The 13115-nt window shown below is 37.6% G+C and overlaps 1 protein-coding gene across 2 annotated transcripts in view; it reads left to right on the forward strand.

Annotated features, from left to right (window-relative positions):
• cwc22 (CWC22 spliceosome associated protein homolog) overlaps positions 1-13115 on the forward strand; it is a 53117-nt gene that overhangs the window by 19677 nt on the left and 20325 nt on the right. For both annotated transcript variants that reach the window (XM_056265692.1, XM_056265693.1), the window contains exons 13-15: positions 22-120; positions 2044-2128; positions 11262-11322. In XM_056265692.1, the coding sequence (XP_056121667.1) occupies positions 22-120; positions 2044-2128; positions 11262-11322 (245 nt within the window). The remainder of the gene's footprint in view (positions 1-21; positions 121-2043; positions 2129-11261; positions 11323-13115) is intronic.

Genomic DNA, 13115 nt, shown 5'->3' on the forward strand with positions numbered 1-13115 from the left:
TGTTTTGTTTTCATACCTCAGAAATTCTTGACGAAGGAAGCAGCGATTCTGGCGATGACGCTGGCGGCAGTGGAGATGAAGACGATGAGGAGGAAGATGAAGAGGCGGCAGCTGCAGAAGGTATTCATTTGAAATATTCATGCTTTACTGTATACTTTGAGAAAAATGGGCACAACTGTATTAATATTCAGTGTTACTATATGACTGAGTGGTAGTGGTGCTTTCCTCTCATTGGTCTGAGTTGTTATGCGCGTGCGGGTGTTTGGGGACAATGCTTTGCATTAGTTCCCCTAGATAATCCTGCTCATATGGTCCCTTGGGTCCTTGTGTTGAGGAAAACTGCATAAAACACTATGGTCATCAGGAGACTGCCTGTTCCAGAGTGTAGCACATTGTTTCAGGCATTAAAGGGATCATATCTTTTTTTCTCACTCCCTAAGGTCCACTAACAAAGTTTCTTGCACTTAAAACAGTCATAATTTAGTTTTAGGCCGGAAACATGCTCTACGGAAGAATGCAGATGCTTGGGCAATCTAATGTCCTGTTAAACATTTACATTATTGTGCCAGTAACAAACCTCAGTACGCAAGTGGGTGATGGTTACTTTTAGATGCTATAAACATGTAGACTTCAACAAGATTTTCTGCAAACGGTCATGAAAGTAGCTGATCTGACTAAGAAAACTGACCATATTAAGGCAGGGGGTGTCCACATTTTTGTAAAAAGAGGCTAAATTCGTCATTGTGGACACAATTTTTTATATTTATTTGTTAATTTTCATTAACATAAACTAATTTAATTTTCATTAACAGAAACAATAACATCTGTAAAATTTGAAAGGGTAGAATTTAAATATTCTTACTGAGTTAGAACAATACTCCTATTAAAATTAACAACATTGTTTCTATGGTAGGCCTATCTAGAATGGCTTTATGGTATTTACTGTAGGTATTTAGTAAAACACATTTAGTATAGATACAAAAGCACAAAACTCTCTTATAACAAAAGTTTCTGTTGCCATATGTTTCATTAGCCTACTCCCTTAATATTTAATACATGTCTACATAATAATATAATACAATTTTATATGAATATCCCACATTTCTGCCACTATAACATGTTTACTGTTAGTATTACTACAGTAAATCCATAAATGTGTGTGATTTGTGGACTGTTTTACATGTCAGTGTTGTTCAGAATGTGAGCAGCACTGGTTTCATCTGGCTTTAAACTAGTTTAAATCACCAAGACATTTGTGTTTGTATCAGAGACCTCTGCACACTCGAATGCTCCTCACTGGATCTCACTGCGCTGTTTACTGGTCGCGTGATCGAGATGGTCAGAGAGAAAAGGCATTTGTTCTGAGCTCATGCTGCGCTGTATTTTGGGCTGAGCTAATAAATGGGGTGGCGCATTTAATGTTTCTCATAAGCAACAGAAATGGCAGCGCTTATCAGTTATAAAATTTTGTTTCACTCAGTTTCCGCGTCACCTGGCCTAAAATCTAGTGCTGTCACCTTTTGTTGACTGTGAAACTGCATGATTTGCCACATATAATGTGTTTTGATAGACAAGACGCGGGCCATTTGAAATTTATAATAATTGTATTTTTTTATTAAAGTGCTACAACATTTATTACTTTGAGATGTGTAGTATTTCAGTTTAAATTGACCATGTTGCCCCCCCCCCCCCCCCCAAAAAAATGACTGAGCACCACTCCTCTGTTTTTAGATGCTCCTGAATTTGTCACTTCTGTAGGATGTCTCGTTAATTATAATTTAAGGTCTCAAGTACTCCGTGTCATTGAGGGCAGACAGTGTAAGCTGTGTCTCTCTCTGCTGTTCTTTAGTTTTGCTCTTGTGATCAGATGAGCTTAGCTCTGTTAGTTGCTTCTTCAAAAAAGGCTTTGAGCCTGTGAATTTAAATCACTCTGCAAAGAACAAGTACTATTGACCTCTGGAGGGAGACATATCATATGACAAACTTCAGCCAGACTGTTTTATCTTTACGGCTCTCTTTCCTGTTTTTCTTCTCTTTATTTAGAACAAGAAAAAGTCACCATTTTCGACCAGACAGAGGTGAACTTGGTCGCGTTCCGTCGAACGATTTACCTCGCCATCCAGTCAAGGTGAGTGTGTATGGTGCGTCATGTGATCCAGTGATATTCTGTCGTGTCTTCCTTGCTTCCGTCAGCAGAATGGGAGCAGCTCTAAAAGCCACCAGAAATAGTATGTGCAAAGGCTTGTTTTGGCTGGAATTGAAAAACAACCTACATTTGAGATCCCATGTGCAAGAGTTGAGGCTGTTTTTTCTTGTTTTTTGAGACCAAAGCCCCTGAGGGCCCCAGCATGCAGATTAAATTAATAACGTTTCAGATTAGTTGTTTTTAATTGAATTTTGCTGGCACAGAGCAGCAGAAGTGCCATCACAGATCAGAAATTGCTGTGGTGAAAGACTTCAAAATTAGATATCCTTTGATATCAAGAGTGTTTGAAAATTGTTTAAACAACAATTCAGAGGCTGATTGACGAGAGTAGGAGGAAGGCAGCATGGGTCTATTTCCCTTGGCATCACAGGACCGTTTCACAGTATGACCGTCCTCATAGGCATGGAGCTGGAGTTTATTTAATATATATCTGGATATTGGAATTAGGGTTGTTGATGCATAACATGTCCAATTGTCCATGATCATCAAAAATCAGTTTTTAATATGACTTCAAGGTATTTATTTAGGAATTTCAGTTTTTAATATGAATTTAAGGTATTTAGGAATTTCTTTTGAATAAGGACAAGTGTGTTTTAGTTTCTGTTCACCTTTTTGCCTGTTATGTTTATGCTTACATTTTTACAAGCGCAAATATTCCATGTAGTCTCTCAATTAATTGTTTTAGTTTCAAAGAGTCATTACAATTACAAGAATAATGATTATAAAAGAATTGGCCAAATCTTGTTTAACATAGTTATTGCACAACTATATATTAGGGATGCACGATATAGGATTTTGGCCGATATTCGATATGCCGATATTTTCAAACTAATTTTGCCCGATGCCGATATCGATATATTTGTATTTTTTTTTAAGTGCAAAAAAAGCTTATTAAAGCTTCTATTAATGTTCTCAGTCAAGAGCAGTGAGTGATTTCCTCTGTGTTTTGTTGTTTTATTAACATTAACGGGATAGTTCTCCCAAAAATTTAAATTGTCATCATTTACTCTCTCAAGTTTCTTTCTTCTGTTGAAATTATAAAAGTTATTTGGAAGAATGTGGCTAACCAAACAGTTGCTGTACTCCAGTGACTTCCATAGTATATTTAAGCACAAGAAAGAAATGAATCCAGGTTTGAAACAACATTAGATAGACAGAATTTTTATTTCTGGGTGCAGTATCTCTTTAAAGACAAGCGGCAGAATATTATTACTGTCTCTTTAAGAACTGCACGCGAGTAACGCGACGCGTCTAATATACACGCATTTGACAAGCAGATTTTCTCTGTTTGCTTTCACTTTAGACATAACCAACTTTGTTTATGTAAACCTTGTGTGTATTTGACAGTATCAGCGCAATAAGACTGGAAAGATTAGTCCAGTATGCAGACTCTGTGACAGGCTTTTAGTTCCTGTGAGCGTCGGGTGTAACGCGCTCAGAAAAGCGGATGTTAGAACAGCGCATCAGCACGTGAATGACATGTTTACCTAGCAAGACTTTGACGCACATGCAAACAATGAACTTTTGTGAATTGCAGTGTCCCGTGAGTGTAACTCTACCTCTGCGTTTACATGTGATGTGAATGTACGTCGCGTTGTACAGTATGTTGAGATGAAGGCGCCAGAATTGAACTGATAGAATGCACGATACTATGATTTTTCTTCAAAAGCAGATCGTGGAGACATTTTAATCGTCCACGATCAAAAACCGTGAGACGCGCACCCCTAGTTGGAAGTTTAAGTTGCTGGCGCTCATGCTTCGTTCACGGTCGTCACGTGCGCATAGGAAACACGCCACCCTATCGGCAAGACTCATCGGCAGAAATATTCATATCGGCCGATGCCGATGATGGTCATTTTAAGCTTTTATCGGCCGATACCGATGTTGTCCCGATATCATCGTGCATCCCTACTATATATACATAAAGTATAAATGTAGCAATATTAGTGTTGTCAAAAATGTTGATATTTCAATGCATCAATACTGAAATATCTGAAACGGTTCCAATACTCCTTTTCTGCTGTATCCATACACCTGATACCAGCTTCACGTTCTCACTCTCATAAAGCCGCCTTTCAAACAGCTTGCGCGAACCAAATTGATTTCTTTTTCATGGCTTATTGCACTCAAATACATACAAATTGTCAACTCTTGGCAAGTTTTCAAGTAAACAGTCAGTTTTAGAACGTAAATAGTTGGGAGAAATTGCATGTTGTGTAACAGTATATTGAATCCGTGCATAAGCTCTTAAAGTGACAGCAGCCTAATAAACCTGATGCTGTCGGTCATGTTAATCAAAGAGCAAAAGACAAAGAGAAAATCACTCGCTGCTCTTGACTGAATTACTTTTGTAACTTAAATTGTTAGCATTAACCTGTATTTCATTTTTACAATAAAGACTATCCAGTGTTATTTTACATTTGATTACTATTTCTTACCTGAATACTACTGTTAGACCCACCTGAAAAACTTAAAGCCATGTTTATTTCATTGGTCTCTTCATTCAAGAGCTGCATAATTAATCGTTAAAAGATCACAATCTCACCCATGCAATCTCATTGCTAAATGACAACGATTCGGCTATGTCTATTAAACCTTTGACAAAATCACACTGGAACATTCAGATCTGCGTTCACGCTGCCGCTGATCCAGAGAAAGCGGTTCATATTGTTCATAAATATTCATATTATCACAGAAGTACTGGGAGAAAAGTTTATAATTCTGATATAAACACTGATGTCTACGGTAGCGATCAAAATAGAGCAAATCCTTTTGAAAGTGACTTGGCAATTACATCAAGTGACTTAAAATATATTTGTCATTTGAATCGTTCGTTCAAGAGATTCGTTCAAAAACACTGATTCATCCAGTAATTTATGAAGTATTTATGAGTGAGTCATTAGCCGCGTTTCCACTGTCGGGCCAGTGCTAGGCCAGGGCTTTAAACGGGCCGTGCCGGGCTAATAGCCTCGGGCCAGTAGCACCTGGCCTGCGTTTCCACTGTCGGGCCAGAAGCTCCACAGCGCGTCACTAAAACACGCCCGCAACACGCCTCTCTGGAACGTCACACTAACCCATCATTTCACCAACAAATGGAAGTTTTATCAGAAAACTAATCAGAAAGAAATCACTGGAAACAGCGTGCATCGCAAAACAAACATGATAAAAGCGGCCGTTTGCTGGCATTTTTGTTGTTTACTTGAATATTTAAAACCCAAGCATCGATGTTTTACCACAGGTTTACAATAAAAAGTGATACATTGATCATAATGAATTAATTTATGTCAAAATTGCACATTAGTCACACAGAAATAAATGACGGTTAACGTTAGGTCTATTTCACAAAAGAAAGAGGACACACTTACATTATTCAGTCGAGGCTGTTTCTGTTTATTGGTAGTTACAGGACATATCACATTTAGAAACAATGATAATTTCTACAAATAATGTTATATGCCACCAAAAATACGACCTGAGGAGCGTTAGCACAGTCTCGACTCCCAGCTACAGATATATTTTCAGTCAGAGAAACAGGAAGCTCCCGAAAAAAAGTAGATAGTCCGGTATAAAGAGACTACTAGTATATGTAGGCTACTGACAGATAAAATAAAAACATGATTGCGATAGCCTTTTATGATTGGTCTGACTTCTTCAAGCGTTCACCATGTTTTTTTACTATGCGTATCTTCAAGCGTTTACTATGTTTACTATGGTAATGGTTAGCGCGCATATAGTCTTTTGCATCACGTATAAATATTTCTACCTTATACAGTGATCAGAATCCACATCGGATCACAAACAGAAGGCATTAAAACATGAAAGTGAGTTAAATTATTTTAAAAGTCTTTAATGCTGACAGAATCATTCGGCGCTCCTGTCTCTCGTAATCCCCGCCTCTGTTCGTAACCACTCCTCTAGCCCGAGCTGGCCCGCTTTGGCCCAAGGTATTCGACGGGCCAGAAATCCTGGCCGTTGGCCCCGAGTAAGCCCCGATCAAGCCCCGGAAGTGACAGTGGAAACGCGACTGGCCCTGGCACGCACTAGCACGGCTCGGCCCTGGCCCGGCAGTGGAAACGCAGCTATTGAATCATTTATTTATTTATTCATTTATTCATATATTTACTGAAGTTTAAATAACATCTAGTACAACATCTGACTTCACACTCTCTCCAAATTGTGAGTCTTGACAGGGGATGTTTGTGAAACCAGCCTAATGACCCTTAAGGGAACTTAATGGTTGAAATAAAAAGTTGAATTCAACATGAATATTCATGTATCCTTAGCAGGCACCAGGTCACACTCCGATGCGAGTGTGTTTATGGCCCTGGACTCCCAGGCAGCCTCTCACAGCTTCCCTTTTACACTTCTATTGACCTGAAGCTTTGAAAAATGCTTCCCTCGTGGAGAATGTTTGAAAGTACTAAACCTTTCAGCGCCTCGAGGCTGCCGAGCACTCGTAGGTCAAAGATGCAGCAGAGGCTGTTTCTCTATTAAGATCTTAGCGGTCAAAAAACAGGCTTTGAATGCATACTAGCTTAATTTAACCTGTTTTTTTGTTAAGTCACTCTGTATTTGATCACAGATGTACGGCACCACGTCAAAAATATGCGGCTGTGATGAGGCTTCATTCGTTTAGTTGCTGTATATGTAACACATCTTTAAATATTTTACCGGCTGGGTGTCGACTGGCTTCCCTAATGTCTTTAAACTTGCCCACTGGCAGCTGGATTCACCTCTTAAAACAAACCTGGTGTCTCGCAGCGCTCTACTGCAGCTCACTGCCCTGAGTGCAGAAAGAGAGCAGAGACAAAAAAGAGAGGCACTACAATGGTTCTCACTTTCCCTTTCTACAAACTGCCTTTGAGGTCGGGTTGAAACTGATTTGGCCCACAAATCCCCCACCCGGAGGCGAGGCGGGGCTCGTGTATGGACAGGAAAAAGTATGACCCATCAGGAAATTAGATTAGCCCAGCTATTTTTCTGTTGAAATCAAGTGTATTCGTTTTGTGGCACAACCCTGTGATTCCCATAGTGAGGTTTTCTTTCTTTTTATATAGAGAAGAGAGGAAATGATGGAGAGAGTAGAGAACAACCTCTGTAAGTTTGGCCATTTTAAAAAATGTTATAATCTACCGTTGAAACATTTGGGGTCAGTGAGTTTTTTATTTTATTTTATTTTTGAGAAATTAATACTTTTATTTAACATGGATGCATTAATTTGATCAAAATATTTGATGCTCGGGAAACATTTCTTATTATTATCAATGCTGAAAACAGTTGTGATGTTTAATATTTTTGAGAAAACATACCTTTTTTTAGGATATATTGATGAATAGAAAGTCCTTAGAGCTGCATTGTCATATTTAGGAGGATCTGTTGACGGAAATGCAATATCATATACATAACTATTTTCAGTGGTGTATAAAAAGACCTTACATAATGAACCGTTATGTTTTTATTACCTTAGAATGAGCCATTTCTATCTACATACTAGGGCTGGGCGATAAATCGATTTTATCGATTAACTCGAATGTGTAGTTTATGCGAGTTTACGCCGATTTTTTTGAATGAAAATCGGTTTTCTCTTTAACAACCGCCGACGCGCCAATCTAGGTTTCCGTAGTTCCGACCGGCCTCAGCGCTTGCCATGATAGAGATACACAAACAACATGGCAAATGAACAAGACCGCGGCAGCAGAAGCACACCCGCCGAAAACATTTACAAACTGAATCTGCAGGGCAGCCAACTCTCACGAGTTCACTGTGAGAGACGCAATTGTCACTTTTTACACGCTCTCACGCACACATCCATTTTCTAACGCAGAGAAACATCGCGCAGAAAAGATCAAGAGGACACTGACACCGACAGACTAGACAGAGCAGGTTACTATTGATATGAAACAGATTCTCAGCTCTCAGATTCGGTCAATTTTAATACGAAATTCAAACAATAAACACAGACAGTTTTGGCGCTTGTAAATGTGACGTGAAAGATCGCTGACAGATCTCAGTTCAAGCGGCACATAAACCGATCATCTGTTACTCTTTACTAAGTACTAACTTACCCAAATGTAGCTAATAAAATCGATCGATCAGTGTTTTTCAACCGCGGAAAGATGTCCATAAAACAGCTGGAGAACAACATATGTCACGTAACGTTACATTTACCTCAGGATGCCTTTTAATGACCCATAGCACGCATGTTAGTTGGACTTAAAATAATTGCTATAGAGAGGATTATTTTGCTAAATATGATAACTATATTACACATTTATTATATTTTACCTATATCATTAAAATATTATAACGTTGTTTGTTATTATAAAAAACGCATTGTTTAATTTGAGTTAGTTTTAACCTTTAATAATAATAGCTGACAGGGCTCTCTGTATGTTTACAGCATTAGGTGATTTTTTTTTTGGAGAACAATTAACATAACACATTAACGTATCTACTGTACCTAATATTTATCCAAAGGAATTGATATTGAATCAATATCAGAATCAAAATCACAAAATTTGAAATTTGTGTTAAGCAATAATAAAAACAGTAGCATACCAGTCTTTTTGTACCATGTAAACATTGTGTTTATAGTTAATAAACTTGATACAATTATGTTTAGTTACCAAATAATTTGACAATCACAATAAACTTATTGTGATGCAAGTTTTTTTTTTTTTTTTTTTTACACATCCCCCCAATCCACCCATTTTATGTTATGTTACATTTACACTATTTACAAAGACTGGGCCTGCCCTCTTGTCTTTTTGGCTTCTGATTACACTTTAATCCAGATAATATCCCAGAAGGGAATATCAAAACAAAATAAAGTTAAAACTTGTTTTGAACAATTTCTTTGTCATCTGCAGATTGATTTTAAGTAGGGAGAGAAAAAAAATCGATTTAAATCGTAAATCGGATTTTTTGTGAAAAAATCGGGGATTTTTTTTTTAGGCCATATCGCCCAGCCCTACTACATACTCATACGACATGAGGGTGATCGTGTTGACAGTGTTGTTTGATTCAGTTGTGCGCAGTGTATAGTGCTGTGCTCACTGTGTACTGCTGGACTGTCCTGTCTTTCGGTTGATGTGAATAGGGACTGTGTTGAGTGACATTTATATGGATTTTGTCCTAGGGGCTAACTGTGCACCATGGGACCTGTAGTGTCAAGTCTAGCCATCACGTCTCTCTCTTTTTGGCTGCCCTTGCCCTTTGAAGTGGTCATGGCACAGCATTCAAACAGTAAAGAAGTAGAGCAGAGTAAACTTTATTTAGAACAGAAATAAAATGGTCATAGAGATTCTAGTTTGGTCAGACTTAACCACACTTCCACTCTGTAAACTGAAGCATTTAGCTGAGTTTGTGTCTCATGCTGTTTTGGTTTGTGTACAGGGGAGATAAGTATCTGCGGGCGTCACATGACTGTGTTCATCAGCAGTTTGTGAAACTAACTGATAGATGCAGAATTCTGGCAGAAATGTCTTAAAGAGATGTAAGGCTCGTGACCACTGACAGCATTGAAAGACTTTGATCTAAACAAACACAATTTAATTAAAATGCCAGTATTGAGTCAAACATAATGGGTTTAGCACATACATGACATTTTTATTTTGTTTATTTTCTTGTCATCTTGACTGATGCTTTATAAACAAATGGTCATAAATGAGTTTGATTTCAATTCGATACTGATTCAGTTCTATTTGACTCGATATTGATTAATTTAGAGATACCTCTGGTACAGTGCATGGCCAATTTTATTATACTATATCGAAGGTTAAAATAAACTGATTTGTATACAAACACTTTAATTACACACAAGGAAGTTTTAATACGTTTTTAATTACATAATTGTTTCCACTCCAATTTGTTTTTTGCAATATCAGCATTTAAATGGTGGCTGTCATAACTTGATGGATTCATTAAAACATTAAATATTGAAGAAGAAAAAATGTAATATGGTGCATATACTGTATTTACCTAAATGCTCCTTTCTAGAGTTTATTTTTCTAGCGGACTATCGAGTTTATGGTGACTGAATGGCTTTTCTGAGATAAATGTAACGTGAAATATCGATTACAAGCTTTTTTATTGACGTCTTTCCGCAGTTGAAACACTGATTGAACGATTGTATGAGACTTCGGTCAGTTGTTCTGTATCCTTTAACACCTTTTGACGTTCATTCATGTTTGTTTCATGCTGGAACAAGTAGTAAAGCGGAAGATATGGTCAGTTCACGCATGCTGCCTCTTTGCTTGGTCTAAGGCGGCAACAGCGATCTGTCATGCCACATTAAACAGCACCAAAACTGGAATTTCATAATAAAATGGACAGAATTTGAAATCTGAGACTTTGTTTCACATCCAAAGTAACAACACAGAGCCTAGTGCTATCTATTGGATGGGATGCAGGCTACAATGGTTTTTATTTAATAAACTTAAAACAGCATGAATCGGAAGATCGATTCTTGGGATTTAGGAATTGATATCGGTTCATAAATTGAGAAATCAATCATTTTTAAACCACACACATATATCGATATATTTTTTCTCTATCATCACATTCAGTTTAGACTGCAAATTCACAGCTCAGCTACAATATGTCTTTATTCATGCTGCTACAGATCCAGCAGCTCCACAGTAAACATTGGCCCAAAATGTGTCCAATATGCTTCAAAGCGATAGAATCTTGGGCTGACCTTAAATAAAGTACTGGAGAGCCAACGCAATCCCAGGACAGGCAAAAGGGTCAGCCTGCTTACGATAGAAAGCCTCAATTCTCCTTAGAGTGAACATATTTTGTAATTTCTTTTAGGTTTTAGGGCTGTATTATTATTCTGATCATGGTGTTAACCTTGTTGAACTTCAACAGATGATGCCCCCTGGTGCTGTGATAGTTTTGCTTAATTTTAATCATGTCTGGTTTATTTTTAAAATTACATTTGATTTATTATGTGGAACAGTTGCATGTAATATATTAAAATGATATGCATGTCAATACATTTCATTAGCACATGAGATGCAGAAGGTGACATTTTCATGTTTTTTCTTCACAGCTTGGACTTCGAAGAGTGCGCCCACAAGTTGATAAAAATGGATTTCCCCGATAGCCAGACGGTACGTAAATACTCTGCTGTTCTCTCTAAAATCCTGCAGATCTGTGTTGCTTTCTGTGTCCCTGCACACAGCTGTTTATCGGAAGCTTTTAACTTCATCTAAATATTTGTTTTCAGTCTCAGAGGTAATTTGTGCCTTTGTGGTCACTTGGGAAGCATTTGTCATCTTAATATCCTTGTTTTGCAGTTTCACAGTGGGGAAAAATGGGCTGTTTTGGCTAATGGTAACTGGGTGTTCCCTCCTGTTTTAACTGATCAAATGCCTTTCTCCAGAAATGGCCCGTTTGTGATTGTCATCCTGTTTCACGAATCAAACTGGAATTCAGTGCCAGCAGCTCATAAGTTTGATGGAAAGTCCTGTATTTGTCAGCACATTTGTGGCATAAGTGCCAGTCTAGGGCATGGTTATAAGTTGAAAATTCACAATCATGACACCATGATACCTTTTTTGCATTTTAGTGATTGTGATGGCAGTTTTAGCAATTGCAGCTCTTTCATGGATGTTGGCTTTCTAAAGGTCTCTGTGTGTCTGTTTTTGACTTCAAGGTGGATATTGAGTTTTGCTGTCACTTTTTTTGTTTGTTCACAACTTATACTATACTGTTATACAGCCTAGAGAATATGTAGAGAAAAAAGATAATAGTTTTTTTTCCTGTATGTGTGTATATATATATATAATCGATTATAAGCGCCAAGTTACTTTCAAAAGGTGCATTGTTCTATTTTGATCGCTACCATATACATCAGTGTTTTTGGCCGAACTTTTTTTGTAACACAGAAAAGACTGTTTTTGAAGGACTGTTTCATATCTATACATGACGACTGCTGTGTAAATGGTAAATGGACTGCATTTATATGGCGCTTTCACAGACCCAATGGCCTCCAAAGCGCTATACATATTGCCTCACATTCACCCATTCACTCACTCATTCATACACAGACTGCAGTGTCAGCCATAGATTTGAATGTTCCGGAATGATTTTGTCAAAGGTGTAATAGACACAGGCGAATCTTGTGTGTGTGTGTGTGTGTATATATTATTCCTCTTTATTATTTACTATTTGCTTTTATGTTTTAAAGCTCTCTCTCTATATATGTATGTATATAAGAGAGAGAGCTTTAAAACATAAAAGCAAATAGGTTTAATTGTCCCTCTTTATTATTTACTATTACAAGCTATAATCAAAGAGTGCTTAAATTATCTGAACGTTTTCCAGTCAAGAGCAGTGAGTGATTTTTCTTTTTCGCAGTTTTACTGCTGTTTGATTCTGAATTGATGACATCATAGACAGCGGTAGATCTAATAGGCTGCATTCACACTAATGCACAGATCTATTTTTACATTTCAGATGTTTTATCCTGACTGTTTAATCCCTCAAGACTTAACTGACTGTTTACATTAATCTCGTGTCATAAAAGCATTTTGAGCTGTGCAAGTGCATTTAACTTACATGGAGTTGAGCACAGCCGTGAACGCTCTTCACAAAGGACACCTAAGCATTTGAAAACAGGCTCTGTCAGTGAGTGAGTTTTGTGTATTGAAAATATAGGCCTATTGCATTCCAAACTGAGGATTGATTTTTTTTTTTTTTTCACCCCTAGCTGTAATGGAGCAAAATTATTTTCCATCTGTTTATTGAAAAAAGTTTCATTACAGAACAAATACACTAATATCTATATATCAAATGTCATCAAAAGTCTGATGAATATTGAGATGGGTGTGTTTTTAGCTATATATTCAAGCCCTACTCGGAACACACTGGTTTTCTTGGCTCTCAGCCTGTTAATCAGTCC

Source organism: Rhinichthys klamathensis, unplaced genomic scaffold, assembly GCF_029890125.1.
Source record: "Rhinichthys klamathensis goyatoka isolate OS25496 unplaced genomic scaffold, OSU_Roscu_1.1 h1tg000237l_1, whole genome shotgun sequence".
NCBI lineage: Eukaryota > Metazoa > Chordata > Actinopteri > Cypriniformes > Leuciscidae > Rhinichthys > Rhinichthys klamathensis.